This window comes from Neovison vison, chromosome 7, assembly GCF_020171115.1.
Source record: "Neovison vison isolate M4711 chromosome 7, ASM_NN_V1, whole genome shotgun sequence".
In the NCBI taxonomy this organism is placed as follows: Eukaryota; Metazoa; Chordata; class Mammalia; order Carnivora; family Mustelidae; genus Neogale; species Neogale vison.
Genome location: NC_058097.1, coordinates 26936492 through 26960992, shown reverse-complemented (window position 1 = coordinate 26960992; position 24501 = coordinate 26936492). Strand labels below are relative to the sequence as shown.

The window sequence follows — 24501 nt, the reverse complement described above, 5'->3', positions numbered from 1 at the left end:
GATAGCTGAGTGCTCTTAGAGAACACAGACCATGCATCGATTTGGGAGTCACACTCATGAACAAGAATATTGAAGCCAAAGTTTGAGTGAGATCACCAAGAGAGAAAGTACAGAGAGTGGAGAGGGTTGCAGGCTAGACTTTGGGATGGGCTATATTTAGGGGGCAGGAAGAAGGAGGGGCAGCCAGCATAGCAGCCTACAGACCAGCATTGGTCAGGCAGGAGGAAAACCTGGGTAACCAAGCTCTCAGAAGACACCAGAAAAAGGGTTGAAGAAGCAGAGCGGACCCTCAGGACAGCTGTCTGCAGAGGTCCTGAAGCTGCTAAGAATGCTATTGAATTTGGGGTACTGGGCATCACTGGGAGCTTTGCAGAGAATCATTTGGTAAAGTGGTGAGTCAGGGACCAGGGATTGAGGAATTTGTAGAGAGAAAAGGAAAGCAGCAAACAAGAATATAGATACCCTACACTGAGTAACACAGCAATGGAGAGAAGATAAGGAAAATAAGGTGCAGAAAAATGAGTTGGAAACTTGAGGGAGAAGCAGATTCTGGGGAAGCTGTTCGGATTATTATTACTTTAGGGTGTGTACCAGTCACTACAATGCTAAGCTATGCTGCAGTAACAAATTATCCTCTAAATGTTCATGGCTTGCATGGCAAAATCTGATTTCTCTTTTACAAATAACTCTGTGCTGGTTAGGCAACTCTTTCGGGCCCCTCTTCTCCATAGCAACGTCCAGCGATCAAAACTACTTCCATCTAGTGAGGACATCATCTCTGCCAGTAGCTTCCAATGCATTGAGGAAGGGAAAAGAGAGCTGGAACATCATGCACTGGCTTCCAAAGGCTTCAGTCCAGAAGCGATGTGTTACTTCCCCTTGAAACCTATTAGCTCAGTCCATGGCTCCCAACTGCAAGAGTGCTGGAAAATTGGGGGGAATGTTTGAATAGTCATTGAGCAATAAATATCTCCATTACAGGGTGGGGGTGAGTAATAGAGACCTGAGTGTATTTATACGTCAGAGCAGAAAGATTTAGGATGCAAGGAAGAAATTAATTGACCAAGAGGTAGTAATGGGGGATGACTGGGTGGCTCAGTTTAACCCTCAGTGGGTTAAAGCCTCTGCCTTCGGCTCAGGTCATGATCCCAGGGTCCTGGGATCGAGCCCCAAATCGGGCTCTCTGCTCAGCAGGGAGCCTGCTTCCTCCTCTCTCTCTGCCTGCCTCTCTGCCTACTTGTGATCTCTATCTGTCAAATAAATAAATAAAATCTCTAAAAATAAAAAAGAGGTAGTCATGGGGAATCAACAAAACGCAGGAAGATATTTTGCCCATCGGCAGGGAAGGCATCACTGACATCTGCCAGCCCAAGGGTGCAAAGCTCTCGGGACACTTGCCTTTGTGACTTTCCCTGGCAGGGCTCCTGAGTACCAGGGCAGAAAGCAAACCTGCAGAAGGCAGGTGACACGTTCCCCAGCAATGGGGCTGGCCAAGCAAAGAATGGAAGAATGGAATGGAAGAAGAATGGAAGGCCAAGGCAGGAGAGAGTCAAAGAGAATGATGAAAGTACATGGAGATAGCTGACCATGAGCTCCCAGATGGTTAGAGAGGCCAGAAGCGAACTGCAAGCCCTGAGAAGACTTTGAGGGGCTGGTAGCGTGAGGACAGAAAGAGTGCTCGGTGGAAGTGGGAGAGAAGGAGACAAAGAGGAATACGGGGTAGTTTGTGGTCCATTTGTATGCCCTTCAAGGCGTGAGATTCTGCAGGAGGTAATCATTTTGGAGCAAAATCTAGAGTGTCCACCATTTGACTATGAGATCTGTGAAGGTGGTAACTAGGGTAGATATTTGGGTCATTGGATGGTAGAGAGATCTCAAGGGGAGGGGCTGGAACAGCGTGGGAGAAGGGGTATTCAGGGCGGTGGCTGTTAACCAACTGGCATGGGGTATTTCAATATCTCAGCTTCTGAAGGAGCTGAATGAGCCAATGTCAGCCATGACGGCCACCATGTCTGACGCATCTTGGCACCCCAACACCCGGCACAGGGCTGGGCATTAGAGTGTACCCTTCAGTGACATCTAGTGACTTCACATTCTGTGGCCATCACCACCACCTAGCTCCAAAACATCTTCGTCCTCTTGAAAAGGAAATCCGAGCCCCCTTAAGCAATCTCTCCTCAGTAACCCTTGGCCTTCACTAATCTGCTTTCTGTCTCTGTGAACTTGACTCTTCTGGATATTCCGAATAAATAGAATCGTGTACTGTGTGGCCTTCATGCCTGGCCTCTTTCACTTGGCACAATGTTTTCGAGGCTCATCCATGTGGCAGGAGGTGTCAAGACTTCATGACTTTTTGTAGCAGAATAATATTCCATTCTGTTGATCCGTTCATCAGCTGATGGACATTTGCATTATTGCTGCCTTTTGGCTGCTGTGAGTAGGGCTGCTATGCAGTATTCATGGACAAGTTTTTGTTCAAACTCCTGTTTTCAGTTCTTTTGGATATACACATAAGAGTGGGATTGCTGGGCCATATATAGTAATTCTGTTTAAGTTGTCCAGGACACGCTTTTAAACCTCATAAGTGCCAAGTTTAGGATTGTATCCACCTTGCATCCACCACCCAAATATCAGGCCCATTCTTGGCCCCAATCATCCATCTTGATGGGCCATACCTGGTGTCTCCTATTCAAGAGACACTTGGGGTTTTCAAAAACCAGCTCTGTTTTAATTTTCTTTAAATAAAAAGGTATGTAGGGGCACCTGGGTGGCTCAGTCCTTCAGCATCTGCCTTCAGATCAGGTCATGATCCCAGGAACCTGGGATCAAGTCCCACATCGGGCTCTCTGCTCAGCGGGAAGCCTGCTTCTCCCTCTCCCACTTCCTCTGCTGTGTTCCCTCTCTCGCTGTGTCTCTCTCTGTCAAATAAATAAATAAAATCTTTTTAAAAAATAAATAAATAGGGGCGCCTGGGTGGCTCAGTGGGTTAAGCCTCTGCCTTCGGCTCAGGTCATGATCTCAGGGTCCTGGGATCGAGCTCTACATCGGGATCTCTGCTCGGCAGGGAACTTGCCTGCCTTCCCCCCACTCTCTGCCTGCCCCTCTACCTACTTATGATCTCTCTCTCAATCTCTCTCTCTCTCTGTCAAATAAATAAATAAATAAATATCTTTTTAAAATAAATAAATGAAAAGGTATGTAACAAGCACTTCTAAGAGATCAGCAGGATGGTCTGGAAATAACAGGAAGTGTGTATCACACTCCTCAAAGACTGCAAACCACAGTCTGAGAGAACTCTTTCCTTGATCTCGCAAAGACCCTTCCCTATCACTGGCCACATCATAAGGAAGGATTTGCCTCAAGGGCTACTTCTGGTGAAAAAAGAAAGCTGTTTCTGGCCAGGCTTAGCATGGGCACAGAGCTGCCGTAGGGTGGATTTCATGAGAATGAAACAGGATGTCCATTTCCTGGGCCAAAGAAGATGGCATGCATGTGGCCAAATTAGGACTTCAGAAAAGGCCATAAAAGGCAAGGTTTCTGGCTGGAGCTTGGGGGCATCTCTAAAAACCCATAAAATAAGAGGGGTTTTTTTGTTTTTTAAGATATTTATTTATTTATTTGACAGACAGAGATCACAAGTAGGCAGAGGAGATAGGAGATAAGAGACAGAGGAGGAAGCAGGCTCCCCGCCCCGCAGAGAGGCCGATGCGGGACTCAATCCCAGGACCCTGAGATCATGACCTGAGCCGAAGGCAGAGGCTTTAACCCACTGAGCCACCCAGGCACCCCTAAAATAAGAGTTCTAAGAACAAAGTAGAGAGGTCCAGCAGGGCCTAAACACCAGATGGCCTAAAATAAACTATGTGCTCTGTCTGTGACCTTTTGCCTCTTCAGGATTTGCAAAGGCCCTTCCAGACCTTCACAACCCAACTGTCAAGAAAAAGAGATATTGACTCCTTCTTTCCTTTCTCCTTCTCAGAATTTAAAGATGAATTGGGTCTCCACAGAGATAGCACCACGAAACTGTTACTACGATCCAGTTTAAAAAATCTCCATAGTACTTTCATTTCCAGATTTCCAGAAATCTCATTTCAGGATCTGAATGTCCCTTTAGCTCACTGTATTTCTTTTTCTGATCTGCTTGCGCTTCTGTCTTTGAAAGACACAAAATCCGCATTGTATGAGTTCATTTCCATGGACTTTCCAGAACAGGCCTGGAACCAGGATTGTGGGGGAGGGTGAGTGGGTAGACTGGGAAGGGGCACTAAGGAACTTTATAGAGTGACAGGAACGTTCTAGATCTTGACAGGGGTGTGGGTTACACAGGCAAAGACACCTGCCAAAACTCTTTGAATGGGACACTTGAGACCCGTGTATTTTATTTACTGTGTGTAAATTGTACCTCAGTACAGTTAATCACTAACTAATCATTGCAAAGAGTTACTAGCTCTGTGACCTTGAGCAAGTTCCTTAGACTCTTCATGCTTCAATTTCTCCCGCTGTAAGATGGAAATATTGATAGCCTCCTGCTTCATAAGGTCGCTGTGAGGAGTAAATGGATGCCTCAGGCAATGTTCTAGAAGCTGTGTGTGTGCCGTGTGGGAAGCACGTCATAGAGTTCACCGTTAGCTCCGCTCATGAGCCAACCTTCGTTCCCCCCTGCTTTATTTCTGCAATGTCTTATTTTCCGTTTTTCCCACATTTCCTTTTGGGGTCTATCCTAATGCTCGTCTATGTTTCCCCTTGAATGAAGAGTTGGTCTTCTGGCCCCAAGTGTCTCCCCCTCAGATGCAGCCTCTGTGATGACACGGACCCACACTGATGGTGATGTCCCACGCTGATGTCACTTCTACTGCTCCAACACCTCCCACTGCCCACAAAAAAGGCTCCCTCTCTCAAGGGTGACCGTATATGGTCTTTCTGGAAGTGGGTCCAAGAGTTCTTTGCAGTCTTACCTGTCGCTGAGGTTATCATTACTATGATTTTATTATTTTATTTTTAAAGATATTATTTATTTATTTGACAGAGAGAGAGAGGGAGCGCACACAAGCAGTGGGGAGGAGCAGAGGGAAAGGGATAAGCAGACTCCTCACTGAGCTGCAAGCCTGATTTGGGGCTTGATCCCAGGACCCCTGAAATCATGACCTGACCTGAGCAGACACTTAACCACACGAGTCACCCAGGCTCCCCTCATCACTGTTCTTCTTGTGTTTTTTGTTTTTGTCTTTTTAAGATTTTATTTATTTGACAGATCGCAAGTAGGCAGAGAGGCAGGCAGTGAGAGAGGAGGAAGCAGGCTCTCCGCAGAGCAGAGAGCCCGATGCGGGGCTCGATCCCAGGACCCTGGGATCATGACCTGAGCCAAAGGCAGAGGCTTAACCCACTGAACCACCCAGGCGCCCCTTGTTTTGTTTTTTAATAAACCCTATAATTACTGTCAAACTTGACCGGTGGTTTCCAAACCTGGCCTTTGGACCAGCTTGGCATCAGACCCCATTTAGATGGGCCCCAGACAGCCATCTTGTATTTTTGTTTGTTTGTTTCTTCATTTCCATGTTTAGCTGAAGCATGAGGTGCACGCAGAGAAAGGCATAAATGCTAAGTGAACAGCTTGATCTGTTTTGACAAATGTCTGTACCTGCGTAACCCACACCTTATCAAGCTAGAACATTTCAACAGTCCAGAAGCTTTCTTCATGTCCAGTGGTGTGTTGGTAAAAGTTTAACAACCAATTCCCTGGGGTAAAAAACGCTCTGCTTTGTAGTGTTTGCTGATCTCTGTGGAGTAAACATTCCCAGCATAGCCAATTTCAAGCCATGGATATGATGCCACTCTAAGAGTTGTCACTGAAGAAGCTCACAGTTGGGCCTTGTGTCCCCCTACGAGCTGACTCGGGCACACCACTGCTGTGTCCCTTCCAAGTCAGTCTCTGCCGGCCCCATCCCCAGCAACCATGAGTCCACGTCCATATGAATGGACTCTTATAATTCGTACTCTTTTTGCCTGTTTCTTTCACTTGGCATGGTTTTGACATTCATTCATGCTGCTGTATGTATCAGGAGTTGGTTCTTTTTTTTTAATTACTGAGTAATATGCCATTGTAAGGGTGTTCTCTAGCTTTCTCATCCAATCTCCTGGTGATGGACAACTGGCCATTCCCAGTGTTTGGTGCTATTATGAATAAAGCTGCCATGAACAATCTTGTGGAAGCCCTTCATTTCTTTCTTTTTTAAATTTTTTTTTAAAAGATTTTATTTATTTATTTGACAGAGATCACAAGTAGGCAGAGAGGCAGGCAGAGAGGGAGGAAAGCAGGCTCCCCGCCAAGCAGAGAACTCGATATGGGGCTCGATCCCAGGACCCTGAGATCATGACCTGAGCTGAAGGCAGAGGCTTAACCTACTGAGCCACCCAGGCGCCCAAAGCCCTTCATTTCTTTTGGGTAAATCCCTGTGATGGTAATGGCTAGATTGTAGACAGGTGTGTGTTTAACTCTATGAGAAACTGCCAGACCGATTTCCAAAAGGGTTGTACCATTTTTATACTCCTATCAGCCACGTAGGAGAGTTCCGTTTGCTCCATGTCTTTGCCACTACTCGGTGTTGGTCTTGCAAGGATCTATGCTTTTTTTTTTTTCTTTTTCTTTTTACTTTTTTTAAGAGAGGGAGGCAGGGTGAGAGGAAGAGAGAGAGAATCTCAAACAGGTTCCATGCCCAGCACAGAGCCCAACATGGGGCTCAGTCTCACAACCCTAAGATCATGACCTAAGCCAAAATCGAGAGTCAGATGCTTAACTAACTGTGCCCCCTGGGTGCCCAAGGAACTTTACTTTAAAAAAGAGTGCCTTGGGTGACTTTGTTTCATAGTTAGGTTCAGGAACCACTAGACCGGACTGGTTTCGGTTTGCTAAATACGAACGGCCAACATTTATCAAGCACATGGCTAACATTTATGGAGCACATCCTGTCTGGATCTGTCCCAAGACCTTCAGCAATGTTCTATCGTGTAACCCTCAGAACAACCCTGTGAAATATATACTGTTATTCTTCCTATTTTGCAGAAGAGGAAAATTAGGCACAGAGAAGTTAAATAACTTGCTTAGGGTCACATAGCACTCAAGGGGCAAAAGCTAGGTTTGAAAACAGGCAGTCGGGCTCTGGGACCATGAGTTTAATCACTGACTTATACTTGTCCATATAAATTCTGTACACAGTCATCCTGTTGGACTTAATCAGTAATTGCTGACATTATTATTGTTATTTTAATCCCACACATCCTTCAAAGTTCAGCTCAGATTCCAGTGTTTCCACCAACTTTTTTCTGACTAACCCCTCTTCTCCTGCTGCTATGGAATTCCTCAGTGTAATTACAAGTCCTTCAGAAATGTGGGAGACTTCTGGGTTGTTCTCTATTTCTGTATTTTTGTATTGTCTTATCACCCCCCATTATCTTTGTGAGGTTACTGAGAATAGGGTCACTCCATGTTTACCTTTCTATTCCTGGCATGTTTGTGGACTTGAATTTAATGTTTTCTCTAAATACGCTATAGGCAGAATCACCAGAGTCCTTTGAAAGAAGCTCTTACTGGGAGATAAAACGAACTCACAGAAATTAGATGGCCTCTTCTCTAAGGAAAAAAACACAACCCCTTTACTTTCTTACTGTTGGAAGAGGATGCGCTATCTTAAAGGGTCTTGATGCTTGTCACTGGGAGCTAGAGGAAACGATGCCATGGGGCATACTTAATTTCCCAATAAAGCCATTATCTCCTGCCTGGCTGCCTCCTTTAAGGCTTCTGTTTGTTTTAAAAGGCCTGGACCCACTGGCCAGCTTCTAGCTAGTTCCAAGACTACCAGATCATAATCAGTCATTTTCTTCCATCTTATTTATGAAAGCAGGACCAGCTACCTAATTTGTGAGAACCAATGAAAACGCAAACCTTCTTTTTCGAAATTTATTAAGAATTTCAGATGGTAACAGCAGAGCATTAAACCAAGAGTGGAGTTCCATGTGACTGCACAGGTCCCACACCTGTGGAACCAGCCCCGATGAAAAGCGAAAGAGCCCCCCTCAGCAGACAAAATCCAATCACTGAAAGCTGAGCATGGGGACAATTTCTGTCTAAAGCCCTCCACCCCACTTCTTAACATAAAGACTGCTGAAAAAGAAACCATCCTAGTTCTGTGTTACATTAAGGATGGTATGGATTGAATGTGTAAAAAGATGTTGAAACCCTGACCCCCAGTACCTGTGAATGGGACTGTATTTGGAAATGTGGTCTTTGCACATGATCAGACTAAGATGAAGTCAGTAGGGTAGACCCTAACCCAGCATGACTTGGTGTCCTTATAAAAAGGGTAGGGTGGGGGTGCCCCGGTGGCTCAGTCAGTGGAGCATATCACTCTCGATTTTGGCTCAGATCATGATCTCAGGGACATGGGATTGAGCCCCCTACCCCGCTTAGGCTCTACACTGGGCAGGTGGAGTCGGCTTGAGATTCTCTCTCTCCCTCCCCTCGTGTGCCCCACCTTCTGCTTGTGCACTGTCTCTCCTAAATAAATAAAAATCTTTTTTTTTTTTTTTAAGGTTTTGGGTAGGGGGGGGATTGGCACACAGAGATGGACATGCACGGAGGGAAAATGATGTGAAGGCATGCGCACATCGTGATCGTGATGGTGAAGGCAGAGATGGGATGATGCAGCTACGCACCCCAGAACTCCAAAGATCAAGGCCAACTACCAGAAGCTAAGAGAGTGGTATTGAACAGGTCTCTCTCAAAGCCCCCGGAAGGAACAAACCCTGCCCAACACTTTGATGTCAGACTTCTAGCCTCCAGAACTGAGATAATCCATTTCTGTCCTTCAAGCCACCCAGTTTGCAGTACTACACCCACTAACCAGACCAGGCTCCTCCCCTTAGCCTCCTGCCCTTGCCCTTGCCAAGCTCCTGACACCTGGATAAACAAATGTCCCAGCAGGATAGGACCAAGGATAGAGCCTGCACAATATCAGTTTTGTTTTTCATGTCTTTTTTTTTCCCTCCATCCTACAGAGGGGAGGGAATAAGATTTTCTACATCAGAGACACCTTTTAGAGAACTGAGAACCTTCCCTTCCTGGTCTCAGCCCCAATTGAAAGTACGTGTCAGCATCCTTTAAAGCGAGGCCCTTTGTGAGGGTCTCCCAGCCTAAGCTGGACTGCGTGGTTCGTTTGCCAGTCATAAAGGTGATGCCACATACTTGAGGGTGCAACGTTCACGTCTGAGGCCACAGATGAAGTGGCAGCAGCCGGTGGGAAGCCTCCGTCCTTGGTCCCAGGAGGAACCCGCCCCATTTCTTCCTTGCCCTGCTAAGGCCGACCTTCCGGGTGAATTCGCAAATGGAGTCCACCGAGCTATTCTTTGGGCTGGGGTCGGTGCAGGCATGGGAGGCCACCACCGTAGGGCAGGCTGTGGGGCCTGACGTCCTGGGCCACCCACGGTGAAGGGATAGGAGAAGTGCACCTTGCGCGTGGTGTCAAAAGGGGCGGGGAGAGCTGCTTTGTGAGGGCACAATTTGCAGAAGCCGCCAGGCTGGGGGTCTTCCGGCCTGACCCTCCTCGAGGCGCCTGGAGCAACCCGAGTTAGGGCGCACCCCAGCTCCGTCAGGGCCTCAGCGCCCCAACGGGCAGCAGCGCACCCAAACATGGCCGCCGAACCCTGGTTCCGGGGCCGCAGCCGGGACTCCGGGTGACGCAAGGGCGACGGGTTGCATCAGCCCGCGACCACGTGCTCGGCCCGCCCTCCGCCCACGGATCCCGGCGCCGATTGGGCCACGTTAGGGCCGTGACCTCCGCTTCAGCCAACGGGCGGCGGCCACAGAGTGTTCTCGCCGCAGAACCCAGGCGCGAGGTGCCTATAAAAGGAGCCTGAGGCGGGGGCGCGCGCCCCAGAAACGCGAACTGTCGTTGCAGAGTTTGTGCGGCAGTGACGCCGCCTGCCTGGCATCTCGGAGCTCCTCGGAACCCACAGCGCAGCCGACATGGAGGTCGACCCCGAGCCCGAGCCTGAGCCCGTCACGCTCCTGGTGAAGAGCCCCAATCAGCGCCACCGCGACTTGGAGCTGAGCGGCGACCGCAGCTGGAGCGTGGGCCGCCTGAAGGCCCACCTGAGCCGCGTCTACCCCGAGCGCCCGGTGAGAGGGGCCCCCGACTTCCGCGGCCACCGCCTCCCGCCCCGGCTGTCATCCCCTCGGCCCGCCTCGCGTCCGCCACCCCTTCCCTTACAGCTTCTCCCTTCGTCGTCCCTCCCCAAACGGGCTGGTCCTCACCAGGTCACTTCCCCAGGGCTGGGGTCTTGCCCTGCTCTGCCGGGGTAGGCGCCGCGCCGCCGGGCCCAATGGCCGTCACTTCCACGTCCTAGGCCGCCATCGCTCCGCCTTCCCGACGGGCCGCCTTCCCCTGTCACCTCGCCTCTCGTGGTCCCGGCCCTAAGACTGCCCCCCTCCAGCCCACCTCCCAGGCCACTGCCCCGACCCCTAGGTCTGGCTTCCGGCCTTAGCCAAGCCGCTGAGACAGCACTTTGACCTTGGGTGAGTCATTGCACCCACCCAGCCTCAGTTTCCCCGAAAGGACAGTGCAACTAGGCGTTTCGCATTAGGATTCCATCCACTGGATGAAGTGGATTTTCTGAATGCCGCGTCTCAGTGTGGAGCGGAGGAGGCAGGGGCCGGCCCCGGGCGGGTGGAGTGTGTGCTTAAGGTCCCACACCCAGGAGCGAGACGTGGCTTTTCCCCTCCCTGTCCACCTTCCGCCCTGGGCCCCTCCCTGCCGCGCGGGACTGCGTCGTCTTTCCTGAGTCCCGGGGAGGAGCCCGGCGCGCTTTCTGGGTAGAGTGTTCTGGAAGGGGAAGCAGGCAGAAAAGAACCTCCCTGAGCCTGGGTGTTGGGACTTTGGCCCCTCAATTACAGACTTCCTCGCTTTGTTTTGGTGGACACATCTGTCAACATCACCCTTAGCACCGCCCTCCGTCCCCACCACGTGATGGAGGCGGCTGCAGCCTTCCTGTATTTACTTTCTACCCTGATATTATGTAAGTGTCAGCAGTGTGCCTTACTGCCCACAAGTGTAATTCTCCCTCAGGCAGGAGGAGACATTGGGCCGAAAAAGACTGTGGAACTGTTCCTCCTTATCTGAAAAGTTGCTGTGTGTCCTAGCTTAGGGGTTAGGTTCTTTTTGTTCCTTCTCGTTCAGTACGGAAGGTAGAAGTCTTTTCCTTCTGAGTTCTTTTGAATTTTGCTTATTTACTTAATAAGCTTTCATTCCTTTAGCATACCACTTGGGACTGTTGGTAGTTTCACCGCAGCTGCTTCCGAGAAACTAGGTGGCCGTGTTGCTGTGAGAATGGCTCTTAGGTACATAGGTGTAGTCGCTAGTTGCATCATTTGGTAAAGGCAGTGTTTTGGAGGAGAGCTTCCCTTAAGGGCTTCCTTGGGTGACAAACATCACTCCTATTAGTAAGTCTGAAGACCCAAAGAAAAGACACCTCAGGTGTGTAAATTTGTGCTTTAAAATTATGGCAGGAGAGCACTCATCATTTGGTTTCTAAGCTGAGAAATCTTACTTTTATATAGTTTGTATACTTGCATATATAGTTGTTATATACTTTAATATAGTTGTATAACATATTAATTTTTTCAAATCAGCCTTCTGAGTGAAGACATAGAATGTCATTTCAGGCCTTTAGAAGGAAAACCACAAGGGCGCCTGGGTGGTTCAGTGGGTTAAGCCTCTGCCTTCAGTTCATGTCATGATCTCAGGGTCCTGGAACGAGCCCCACATTAGGCTCTCTGCTTGGCAGGGAGCCTGCCTCCCCTCCCTCTGCCTGCCTCTCTGCCTACTTGTGATCTCTGTCAAATAAATAAACATTTAACAAAAATAAATTAATTAAAAACCACAGGCAGCTATGGTTTTCAAACCTTTACTAGTGTGGAACTTTTTAATGTAATGGAGGACCCCGCCTCTGAGGTAACATTTTACAAAATTATGTGTGTAGTATTACCTGTAAAGTCAATCAGAACAGTGGTGAACACAATATCTGATTAGGTTCTGTAGTTTGAGGTGCATAGTGTCAAAAAGTCCTGATTTTATACAGCTAAGTAGATGGAATTATTGTTTTGATTGTTTTAAGCAGTTTACTTTATAATCTCCAGCTACTTGGCAGGAGCAGCTTTATTCCAAATTTTGCATAGTAGTTTTTTCTGGCATTGGTTGATGATCTCCAGTGTACTGGCTTTGGTATATATCATTTGAGGCTATTAGTTTTAAGTATGATTTTTAAAGGAATTAAAAATAGATTTTAAAAGTGAGATTTGTATGAAAAGTGTGGAGAGTCCCTGTGGTTTTGAAATCACCGGGAAGGAGAAGAGAGGTTGGAATCTTAACTCTTCCGGAGTAGATGACCTTAGACAAGTCAGTTTCAGACTTTTCCTCCCTTCAAACAGGGATACTAAATCTCACAGGGTTGTAAGAAGTACTACCTCCACACCATCTCCTCTATACCTGCATTTGCAGGTAAAAGTCTCTTTGAGAACTTAGTTTAGAATTGCTTTATGTTATCTTAGGACAATACTGGGTGATTTTGGTGAAGGCTGACCTTGCTTGGGAGTACTTTGAGTTTTCTCTACAATTTGTGTTTTCTCTGTAATCTGTGTTTTTAGTGGCAGAAAAGAATTTTTTTGGGAATTTATAAGTCAGATAGGTCACCATAGGTTTTGTGGACTGGAGATAATTTGTCATCCTAAATTTATTTGCAGGTTAGAAATTCAGAGTTCACCACTTTCTAAAGAAGAGCTTTGTCTTTGAGACTTTTGAAAAAATGCTTTGATTCTAGGGGAAAAAAAAAAAAAACCCCATATTCAAGTTATTTGTATAAAAGTTCTTCTGTGTTTGGGAACTTGTGGGAGCTAAATGCTGACCTGTGCTACTCTTCTTTCCCTGACTAGCGTCCAGAGGACCAGAGGTTGATTTATTCTGGGAAGCTGTTGTTGGATCACCAGTGTCTCAAGGACTTGCTTCCAAAGGTACATCATTTACACCTTAACCTTTGAACGTTTTTTAAGTGCTTACCAGGTCGAATTCAGGTCCTAAAGTACCTCCTTATTATTTTTAGCAGGAAAAACGGCATGTTTTGCATTTGGTGTGCAGTGTGAAGGGTCCTTCAAAAATGTCAGAAACCAGCGCAAAGGTATGTCTGCTTTTTCAAGATTATGACAGTCTCTGTCAATTCAGACCCTCATGGTAGAAATAAAGGGAGTTGGAGGAAAACTTGAGATTTTATTGCCTTTTTATCAAGTAATAGTTTGTTTCCTCCCAAGTAAGAATCAGGGATTAGAAACTTACCAGTACAAGTGCATGTTTGTTACTACAGTAGTAGAGTATACCATTAGTGGTACAGTGGAAAGTAGACTTCTACGTTACATTATCTTCTGGGATATGATTTGACCTTCAGTAGCGGTGTATCCAACAAGGCACTCTAAAATGGATTTTTACTGACTTTAGCACACAATAAGCTTCTTCTAAAGAATCACTAATTCCTAATATCAAGTGATATCTAAAGACTTACTTAACATTTGATGGCCAGAATCACTTATTTTTTATTTCACAGTGTTGATTGAATAAGGATATTCTAATGTAATGACACATTCTAAATTAGGATTATGACTCTATTTCCTGAAACATCTGAACACAGTATAGGAAATTTCTTTCCTTTAGGTTGCTGGCTAGGTTGTACTTATAAATCTTGTTGGTCAGGTTTTATTTCTTGATTTAGTAAATTTAGCACCGTAAGATTTGTAGAACATTATCAGAATTCTTTCTGACCAATGATAACTTCGTTGGAAGATTTTAATGAAATTACAGCATAGTTACTCTAGGAAAAAATAAGGACTTTTAAAATATAGATTGAAATTGGATTGACAAATTTCAGAATTTTTTTAATGTAACACTGCATCTGTTTAATTTTGTTAAGTTCAGAGGTGGGGTGAGGGACAGAAGCCATTCACAGCAAAAGAATCCTTTTAGTTTGGTTGCAGACAGTTGCATCAGATCCTTTGTTCTAATATTGATCTTGCACTTCCTTAGGTCGCTGAATCCACAGAGCAGCCTGCTGGTCTCCATCAGGGACAGTATCCTGGGGATTCCTCAGGTGATAGCTTAAGGCAGAGGGAGGTTCTTCGGAACCTTTCTCCCTCTGGTTGGGAGAGTATGTCAAGGTGAGTGTTAGAATAGAGAACCAGGTTTATACGATGTGGGTGGGCATCATTTGCATCAATTTTAAGAATAAAGTATGCTTATAGTTACAGTCAAGAACTTGAAAATGTACAAAATTTTGTTTTTTAAGGGCTTCACTTTCATGTATAACTTTTCTTAATATATAGAGCTTCTTAAGAACATATAAGTATATGGGGATCCACATGTTGAAATGTAGGTATTTTGCCTCCCACATGGGTGTGCTTTGCATTGGGCTGACTTCATGACTGGGACTTAGTGCTGCTTCAGAGAGAACAGCTGGTGTAAGCATCTCACAGCTGCTTTGCTGAGTGGCTCTGTGCTTTGTCTGTCCTAACAATGAGTGACAAAAGATGAAGAGATTGTTTGAGAAATGCTGTGCCAAGGACTGAGTTGTCAGTACTGGAGGAAAAAGGTCTTTTCTTTTTTTTTTTTTTTTTTTAAGATTTTATTTATTTATTTGACAGAGAGAGATCACAGTAGGCAGAGAGGCAGGCAGAGAGAGGGGAAGGGAAGCAGGCCCCTGCCGAGCAGAGAGCCCGATGTGGGACTCGATCCCAGGACCCTGAGATCATGACCTGAGCCGAAGGCAGCGGCTTAACCCACTGAGCCACCCAGGCGCCCCAAAAAGGTCTTTTCTTTAGACGTTTTTTTTTTCTTTTTGTTTTTAAGATTTTGTTTACTTGTCCGAGTATAAGCAGGGGGAGCAGCAGGCAGAGGGAGAGGCAGGCTCCCTGCTGAGCAAGGAGCCGGATGTGGGACTTGATCCCAGGACCCTGGGATCATGACCTGAGCCGAAGGCAGCCACTTAACCAACGGAGCCACCCAGGCATCCCAAAAAGGTCTTTTCTTTAGAGCAAAAGTCAGGAGTGACTAAATGCTCTGATGTTTGGATTTCATAGCTCTTGGGACCGCCTCTTACAAAAGTTCTTAGGAGAAGAAATAATAATTACAAATTAGAATTGTATAGCCCCTAAATTCCCCTGGTTTCCTTTTCCTGGTAGTTTTTAATATTTCATTTTGACAGAGTCAGGTATTTGAGGAATGATGAGTTGTTTTTTTTTTCCTCCATAACGGAAATTTCAAATACAAAAGCAGAGGGAATGGTATAGTGAATCTTCACACAGCCATCACCTGAGCCCAATAATAATGATCACAGTTTTGTCATGCTTGTTTTATACTCCTCCTTTGCTTTTTCTTTTCTGAAGTGTCTAAAAGTAATTCCTAGACATCATGTCAGTTCACCCCTACATACTTGAGTAAAACCTTAGTTATCTTGCCTATCTACAATACATGTCCTCATCAGAGTTACAAAAGCACTTTGTTATCCTCTCATTTCCTTGAGCTGTAATATTTTTAAATGATCAAAAGCGGTATCATACCAAGACTTACTTGATTGGCATACCATTTTAAAAACACTCTTTTTAATTTTAAAAGATTGTCAGCATAAGGGCACGTAGGTGGGTCAGTCAGTTGAGCGTCTTAACTCTTGATCTCAGTTCAGGTCTTGATCTCAGGGTCATGAGATCGAGCCCAGTATTGGGCTCCACGCTGGGCATGGAGCCGACTTAAAAAAAGACTGTCCACATATAGATTGGATAATTGGATAGAAACACTTAAAATTGCTTCCCTTATTCAAGCTATACAACTTGAAATTTGTGGCCCATATGTATATGAATTTTACCTTGATAAAACTTGTCGATTTTAGGGATGCCTGGGTGGCTCAGTTGATCAGCCATCTGCCTTTGGCTCAGGTCATGATCCCAGGGTCCCGGGATGAGGTCCCACATTGGGCTCCCTGCTCAGGAGGGCCTGCTCCTCCTCCTGCCTGCTGCTCCCCCTTTTTGTGCTGTCTCTCTCTTTTGCTCTGTGATGAATAAATCTTAGAACAAAACGAAAAACAGCGATTTTATTCAACATATAATTTATTGAACAGCCAATACACATAACTTTAAGGTTGGGAGATCAGCAGAGCTGATCACATAACCAGTTCCCAATCTTTCCACAGTACTTTTGGTTTCAATTTTGTGAACTGCTGCCAAAGGAGTTCACTGTGTCAGGGCACAAAGCCAAAGATGACACCCTAGGCTCTGCCCGAGGCTGTTTAAAAAACTGGATTTTGGTGTCAAAACAGGTCTCAAACCCAGCCCTGCTATTTAGCTCAGTGACTTTGTGCAAATCCCTTGTCTTCCCTGAGCTGTATTTGGGCTCCTTTCTGTGAAATGGAGGGGAATGCTCCCTCCCCATAAGGTTGTTGGGGATCTGGTGAGCTAACAGCCCAGCCTGTGCAGGGCACAGTGTCGGCAAGCACATGTGAGTGAGGCCACATACGCACATAACTCTGACCCCCGTGTAGCTCAGATTTAGGGGTGGGGAGAAACGGGTGGCAGGAGAGGGGGTAGTTTTCTTTAGGAAAGGCTTTGAGACAGATGTGGCTTTTTAGAGCTGCTCTTTGAAGGATAAGCTGTGGGTTGAGAGCTGTAGTGACCCTCAGCAAATGGAGACTGGGGGTGAGGATCCACCTAGCCTGGAAGGGTCCAGCTGGTTTCTACATCCTAGTAATGACGCAGTGACCTTTGTGCCCCTGTGGGACCTGGGCCATGGTGGTAGGGCTCTGTCAGCACTTCCTTTGCTGGTATTACACAGGGCATCACAAAGTAATGTGCCCGCAACTATCATAAAGCCTCTCTCTTTGAAGTCCTAATTGTAATTTAGACCTTTCATTTATTCATACTAAACCAAGTCAAACTGAGTGTTTTAAAAAAATCTTTCATAGACCTGAAGCTGCCCAGCCAGCATTCCAAGGCCTGGGGCCTGGTTTCTCAGGCTACACAACCTATGGTTGGCTGCAGCTCTCCTGGTTCCAGCAGATCTACGCCCGGCAGTACTACATGCAATAGTGAGTCCTTCCTGTCCTGCTGGGGGCAGCCACGCTGGGGATGGAGGGGGGAGGGTATCCTCAGTGTGTGCAGAGCCCTGCTCTGTCTGTTCCGGGGGGTGGAGGAGAATATACATCCTAACTGCTACCTAATTTGTATATTAATTCGGGGGGGCTTGTGTCTGTACGTAGTTTGATGACTTCACTTAGAATCAGTTACTTCCTTTTTAATACAAGGTATCTTTGGTTTTGTGAAAAGTTGAATTTGCTACTGTACCATGCTTCTGTGGTTTATATTTTTAACTACAGATGAAATTTGCCATGTGGCTCTCTCAGGAGCAGAAGAGGCATTTATAGATTCAACTGTTAGTGAAGAAATTCTTCACTAAGTTAAATGCAGGTTTTTCATGTACCTACTTACAATTCTTAACAGTAAAAGACCCTTTGTAACTAAGACTATGAGAAGCACAGTCTTCACAGTGCTTTGCTCTCAACAGTAACTGCCTCTGTTGATTTTATTTTAGTTTAGCTGCCACTGCTGCATCAGGGGCTTTTGTCCCCTCACCAAGTGCACAAGAGATACCTGTAGTCTCTGCACCTGCTCCAGCCCCTATTCACAACCAGTTTCCAGCAGAGAACCAGCCAGCCAATCAGAACGCTGCTCCTCCAGTGGTGGTTAATCCTGGGGCCAATCAAAATTTGCGGATGAATGCACAAGGTGGCCCTATTGTGGAAGAAGATGATGAAATAAATCGAGATTGGTTGGATTGGACCTATTCAGCTGCCACATTTTCCGTTTTTCTCAGTATCCTCTACTTCTACTCCTCCCTGAGCAGGTTCCTCATGGTCATGGGGGCCACCGTCGTTATGTACCTGTAAGCAGATGATTTTGCTTTCCTTTTTCCCCTTTACTACAAATTAGTGCGGCATGGTGGCTCAAACCAAGTACAGATTTTTCTCTTTTTTTGAGCTGTCGTAGTCATTATTTATGGGAGTGTGTTTTTGTTTTAAGATTTTATTTAGTATTTAGAGAGAGAGTGAGAGCAGGAGGGGCAGAGAGAGAGTCTTAAGCAGGCTCCATGCCTAGTGCAGAGCCCAATGTAGGGCTCAATCTCATGACCCTGAGATCATGACCCGAGATGAAATCAAGAGTTGAACGCTGAACCGACTGAGCCACCCAGGTGTCCCTGTGGAAGTGTATTTAATAGCATATTATTCTGGCACCTTCAGTGCCAAGAATTGACCGCCTCATTGGGCACTGCTGAGAACATATTAATTGTATGTTAATGCAAGAAGAACGTTCTGTTTTCTTCTGGGTAAGGTCCCTGTCAGGCTCATGAACCACAATAATATGGTCATTCTAAGACATGAAAGGGAAAATTGTATTGTTTTGAAAGTTTATCTTTATCAGTCTGTAGTTGCTGCCTCCCAGGAATAAAGGTCAGGCACTTACAGCAGCACAGCTCTCAAGGGCCAAGCAAAGCTCTGAACCTTTACAGACCTGACATTGGCTTTATCCTTGACTCAGAGTAGTGCTTCTCAATCAGGATGATTTTGTACTCCTAGGATGTGACATTTTGGACTGTCATAGCTGGAGGGGCAGTCCTCCTGGCATCTAGTAGGTAGAGGCCAGACCTGCTGCTAGACATCCTAGAAAGCACAGGACAGCCCCACAGTAAATATCTGGCCCCATATGTCAGTAGTGCCAAAGCTGAGAAACCCTCACCTGGAGTGATATGTCTTCTTTGTGGTCATAACTAACAAATTTTTCCTATAGAGTGTAAATGGATTTTTATTTTAGTTTTAAAAATCTTAAGAGAATAATATTTGAATAATATAATAATTATTCTTATATCCAGAATTAATCATTGTTAATATTTTGTCACATTTGCTATAAGACTTAAAGAGTTAATTGAATTTTCCAAATAAAATTTTAGCAACGCTTTAAGTTTTTTAGTCTCTAGAATTCATATTTGTGACCAAATTTAGGTCTTATTTTTTATGTAGGTTATTAAATATTATAATCCCAGCTCTGTGTGCATGTGTGTGTGTATCCCTCCCTCACCCCCTGCTCAGGGTTGCACGTGTGAAGTTTAGTTCGGGATCAGCAAGAGCACTTACTGTATTCAGGGTGCTGTTAATGTTGAGGGGCACGCAGTGCTGAATGAAACAGTCCTCATAGTGACCCTGAAGAAGCTGAGGCTGGTGAGGAAGTCTAGGAGATGGTGAGGTAGGAAGTCTCTGCAGATGGGCCTGTGAGCTTTTAATGAGAGCACTGCTGTGATGAGAGGAGGAGAGCAAGGGGGTCCTTATCTAATCAAGAAGACCCTTAAATTCTTGTACAAATTTCACTGTGATTAGCTAAGATGAACTTTTATGTGCTTCCTTTGAAGGCATCATGTTGGGTGGTTTCCATTTAGACAGAGGCCAGTTCAGAACTTTCCAAACGATGGTCCTCATGAAGCTGTGAATCAGGACCCCAACAACAACCTACAGGTAAGGAGCTCCCGGGGGACCCAGCAAGCTTCGTGTGAAATGCCAGACTCTCAAATCTTTAACGTTTATTTAGCCTCATAGTTTACCATTTCCTTAGGCTGAAGTTTCAAGATTTTTTCAAATTTGTTCTTAGAGCACTAGGTTTTTGTTTTTTGGTTTTTTAATAAGATTTATTTTGAGGGGCGCCTGGGTGGCTCAGTGGGTTAAGCCTCCGCCTTCAGTTCAGGTCATGATCCCAGGGTCCTGGGATCAAGCCCCACATCAGGCTCTCTGCTCAGCAGGAAGCCTGCTTCTCCCTCTCTCTCTCTGCCTGCCTCTCTGCCTACTTGTGATCTCTATCTGTCAAATAAATAAATAAAATCTTTAAAAAAAAAAAAAAGATTTATTTTGAGAGAGAACAAGAGTATGCATGCGTGCAAGCAGGTGGGGGCAGGGAGAGAGAGAAGGGTAGAAAGACTCTCAAGCAGACTGCCTGCACCGAGAGCAGAGCCCAACACAGGGCTCAATCCCAGAACCCTGAGATTATGACCTGAGCAGAAACTACGAGTCAAACGTTTAACTGACTGAGCCACCCAGGCACCCCGAGCAGTAGCTGTTTTTAAAAAACATTGAGTATGCCATAAAATCCATCAGGTATTTTAGTCTTCTGGCAATTTGCATTTTGGCAAATGTAAATAATGTTTTTTAAACTCACTATTTTGAGCATTCAGAGACCTATAATGATGTGTTATACCATGGAAACTGCTAATGGATAGTTACTGGAATTAAACCTTAGGAAGATAAGCATGTCTCATAGAACAGATTTCCTGGAGGATTTCCCTAGATTTGTAGAATAGTTTAATCCATAATCCTAAAGGATATTCTTTTGTAATATAAATTGTCACCCTTGCATCTGTTTACAGAACATTTTTAGTTTCTTAACTCAAAATACTGCCAAAATCAGAATATCCATATTTAATGAAGTGGTTAACTTAATATCATGAGTTGAATAATGAAGATGTAGTTACTTCATTTGTTCTAATACTTAACTGCCGGGGATTTTCAAAACTGTGAGAAGGTCACCAGCAGTTGTGCTGTGAGGCCTGAGAACTCCATCCAGCCTTGGACACCATTCCCTTGGGTCCTGTCTGCCTGATTGCTTGAGTATGAGACCAAGGATTAACTCTGTCCTTTCCTAACATTATTACATTATTTGGCATTTGTCATGGTCCTAATGACTTTCTCACTGTGTTTCATTATAATGCTGTAGGAAGGCTCTGATGCTGAAATCGAAGACCCCAGCCGCCTCCCTCCAGACAGAGACGTACTAGACGACGAGCGGACCAGCCCTTCATTTATGAGCACAGCCTGGCTTGTCTTCAAGACTTTCTTTGCTTCTCTCCTTCCAGAAGGCCCCCCAGCCATAGCAAACTGATGGTGCTTGCTTTCTGGCTGCTGGAGGCTTCGACAGGCATGGACTGGATCATCTGACTCCGGCTGGATTTCTTCACCTGGACATGGCAATGGCACAGAATTTAGGAATCAACAAGGCGGAGGATATGCTTTTGTGATAAAGCAAAAGCAGAAACTAAGACGTGAAGCCAAGATACAAATTGATGAACAAAAAATGTCCACGGCTTCTCATGTCTTTATTCTCTGAAGAGCTTTAATATATACTGTATGTAGTTTCATAGGCATTGTAAGTAGAAGGCATTAGTGTCGCATGTTTATGCCTGAGGAACTTTTCAGATGTGTGTGTCTGCATGTGTGTTTGTACATAGATATCATAGATGCAGAAATGGTTCTGCTGGTACGATTTGATTCCTGTTGGAATGTTTAAATTACACTAAGTGTACTACTTTATATAATCAATGAAATTGCTAGACATGTTTTAGCAGGACTTTTCTAGGAAAGACTTATGTATAATTGCTTTTTAAAATGCAGTGCTTTACTTTAAACCAAGGGGAACTTCGCAGAGGTGAAAACCTTTGCTGGATTTTCTGTTCAATAAAGTTTTACTATGAATGACCCTGGCAGAGACTCCTGTCATTTTAGCAGTTTGCTCCGTGTCCATGTCACGGGATGGTCGACAGTTGTGTTGCTTGTACAGTTAACTTGTAAGTCACCTGCATGTTCTGCTTCTTTTTATAAAAGAACTATTTGTACTAATAAAGAATGATAAGGTAAGGCCATGAAAGTTCTAAGTTCCTAAGAATATACTTGTGTTTGTCCCCATTCCCTGATTCCAACAGTACTGGCTTATGTGGTAACCCATCAAAGTTGAATTCCCCAGGTTTAAAGTTAGTGGCATCGGGGCACCCGGCTGGCTCAGTCGGTAGAGTGTGGGACTCTCTATCTCAGGGTCATGAGTTCAAGCCCCTGTATTGAGTGTGGAGCCAACTTGGAAAAAAAAAGAAAAAGTCACTAACTACCTCCCACTTGGCAATTCTGTGATAATTACACCTGCTCATCTAGCACTGGCTTTTGTAAGCTGAGCTTGCTTTTGTGATTTTAATCTTTTATGAATTAATTTTGAGACTAATCTTAAAAACACAGTTGTGTGTATTTTTCACCCACGAATAATGTTATAGGCAGAATGATGAAAGCCTGGGCAGGGTGTTTTTGGCACAGTAAATCACTTCTAGTATCATGGTTGTGATCATTTAAATTAATCATTACTGAAAACTTCTTTTACATCAAATAAACATTCATTGAACAGCTCATATTAAGGCCTTTTTCAAGTGTTGGGTAGAAAAGCCTATTGATTTTTCAGGGCAGGGGGCATCACCATCTGACAAAGTGCCTAGAGCCCCAGACAGATGGCGGCGTCCGTCTCATGTTTCTAAAGGACTGGGGCCACTCGCTGTGAGGTCAGCCTGTGATGGTGAAACTCCAGATTCCATGGCCCAAAATAGTTCCAGGAAGATGCTCCTGAGGACAGCTGACAAGGGTTCACATTGGCCCAAGCTGCACCAGGATAAAGGGGGGAATCTTCAAACATCAGATAAGGCTTTAAGACAGCTGATGGGTGGGGGATGTGGCAGAAATGTCAATGCTTCCACAACAGTTATTAAACATGGTATAATGTACTACCTACCACCATTCATACTAGAAAATGACTGGTTTGGATCTTCATGACAAAGTAGCAGTTAAATATCTAAAACCGAAATTTTCCTTATTTCAGCTTAAACCATAGCAGCTTTTTAAGTTTGCATTTTCCCAGGTATGTTTTCTTAAATCCTGGTTGCACAGGAGAAACATTGCAAAAAATGAGCTCCTGGTCAAGTAAATTTGAAAACTGCAGTTTGATCCTACTGTGGGCTTCTGGGATCTTCAAAAATGTTAATGGACCTAAAGGGAGGGCATGTGGTCTGCAGCCTCTTCTAGGAAGGTGCCTAGGATGGAACCAGGTGGTATATTTAGGTGGCGATACTCCACAGGGCTGGGCCAGGTTTCTCCAGAAGGCTATATATGCTCTAATCAATGTTGCCTTATGGTGCTATTTCTCACAAAGCCATGATTCACAGGTCCAGAGAGCAGGGGGCAGAAATGGGAGTGGTACCACTCACTGTGACCCTAATGATCCATTAGAATAAAACTTCCTCTTTTCCACAATCTTCTGCTCTGCTCTAGAGGTCTTATTTCCTAAGGGAGTGTATTTATTTCTTAGAACTACCTTAATAAAATCTACAAACTGGCTTAAAACAATAGAAATTTCTCTCAATTCCAGTAGCTAGAAGTCTGAAATCAAGGTGTTGGCAGATGACTTCCCCCTTCTGTAGTCCCTGGGGGAAAACCTGTTCCATGCCTTTCTCCTGGCTTCTTGTGGTTGGCAGCAGTTTCTTGATGCTCCTTGACATAGCTGTGTCTGTTTCTGCCTCCACCTTCTTATGGCTTTCTTCCCTGTGTCTCTTGTGTCTTTATATGACCTTCTTATAAGGACACCAGTCATATTTACATCTGCAGAGACCTCCTTTCACATTCCAAGGTTCTGAACGGACATGACCTTGGGGGCATACAGTTTAACCCCCAAGAGGAAGTAATGCTTCCACTAGGAGACAGATTCCATTAAACTGGAAACTAAGACCGCCACCTGGCCACTTTGGGGTCCTCCTACTTTTGAATCAACTGGCAAAGAAGGGAGTTGTTCTGCTGGCTGGGTGGATCCAACCTGATTATCAAGAGGAAATTGGGCGGCACTATACAATGAAGATAAGATTTCTGGAATATGGGAGATCCATTGGGGTGTCTCTTCGTATCATGCGCTGTGATTAAAGTCAATGGAAAGTTACCACCCAATTTAGGTAGGACTCCTAATGGCTGTGACTCTTCAGGAATGAAGTTTTGGGTCACCTCACCATGTAGAGAACTATAACCATCTGCAGGGCTTACTGAAGACATGGAATGGGTAGTGGAAGATGGGGGTTACAAATACCCAATTACAGCCATGTGACCAGTTCTAGAAATGAGGACTGTCATTGTCACGAATATTCCTCATTTTGTTGTGCCTATGTTTGTATATTCACACGCACACTTGTATTACATGTTTTCTTCCCTTGTCTCCTTATTGTCTAACATAAGATGATGTAATCATACCTAACATTACATCACAGGCTTTTAATTACAGGCTATCAAGGAGAAGAGTGACCATCACCCAAGGAATTGGCATCCTCTCCTGGGGAAAGGGTCAGCATGTTTTTCGTGAAAACTGCAAGATAGCGGCATTACAATAAGTGGAAGCATGACTTTGTTACTGTCTTTATCTGGAGATGAAGTGTGGTTTCAGAACACGAGTGCGAGCACAGAACTGACAAAGGGTGATCTTGACTACGGTTACTTTGATGTATCAGCCGTGGTGAGGCCCAGCTATGTAATAGTCATTAG

At 45.1% G+C, this 24501-nt stretch overlaps 1 protein-coding gene across 1 annotated transcript; it reads left to right on the top strand.

The window, feature by feature from the left end:
• Positions 1–9932: 9932 nt before the first annotated feature.
• Positions 9933–21650, top strand: HERPUD1 (homocysteine inducible ER protein with ubiquitin like domain 1). The gene is made up of 8 exons (XM_044256095.1): positions 9933–10171; positions 12980–13057; positions 13147–13221; positions 14118–14248; positions 17041–17163; positions 17667–18017; positions 19536–19638; positions 20888–21650. The coding sequence occupies exons 1-8, from the start codon at positions 10019–10021 to the stop codon at positions 21050–21052; spliced, it is 1179 nt and encodes a 392-aa protein (XP_044112030.1). The 5' UTR covers positions 9933–10018; the 3' UTR covers positions 21053–21650.
• Positions 21651–24501: the final 2851 nt, after the last annotated feature.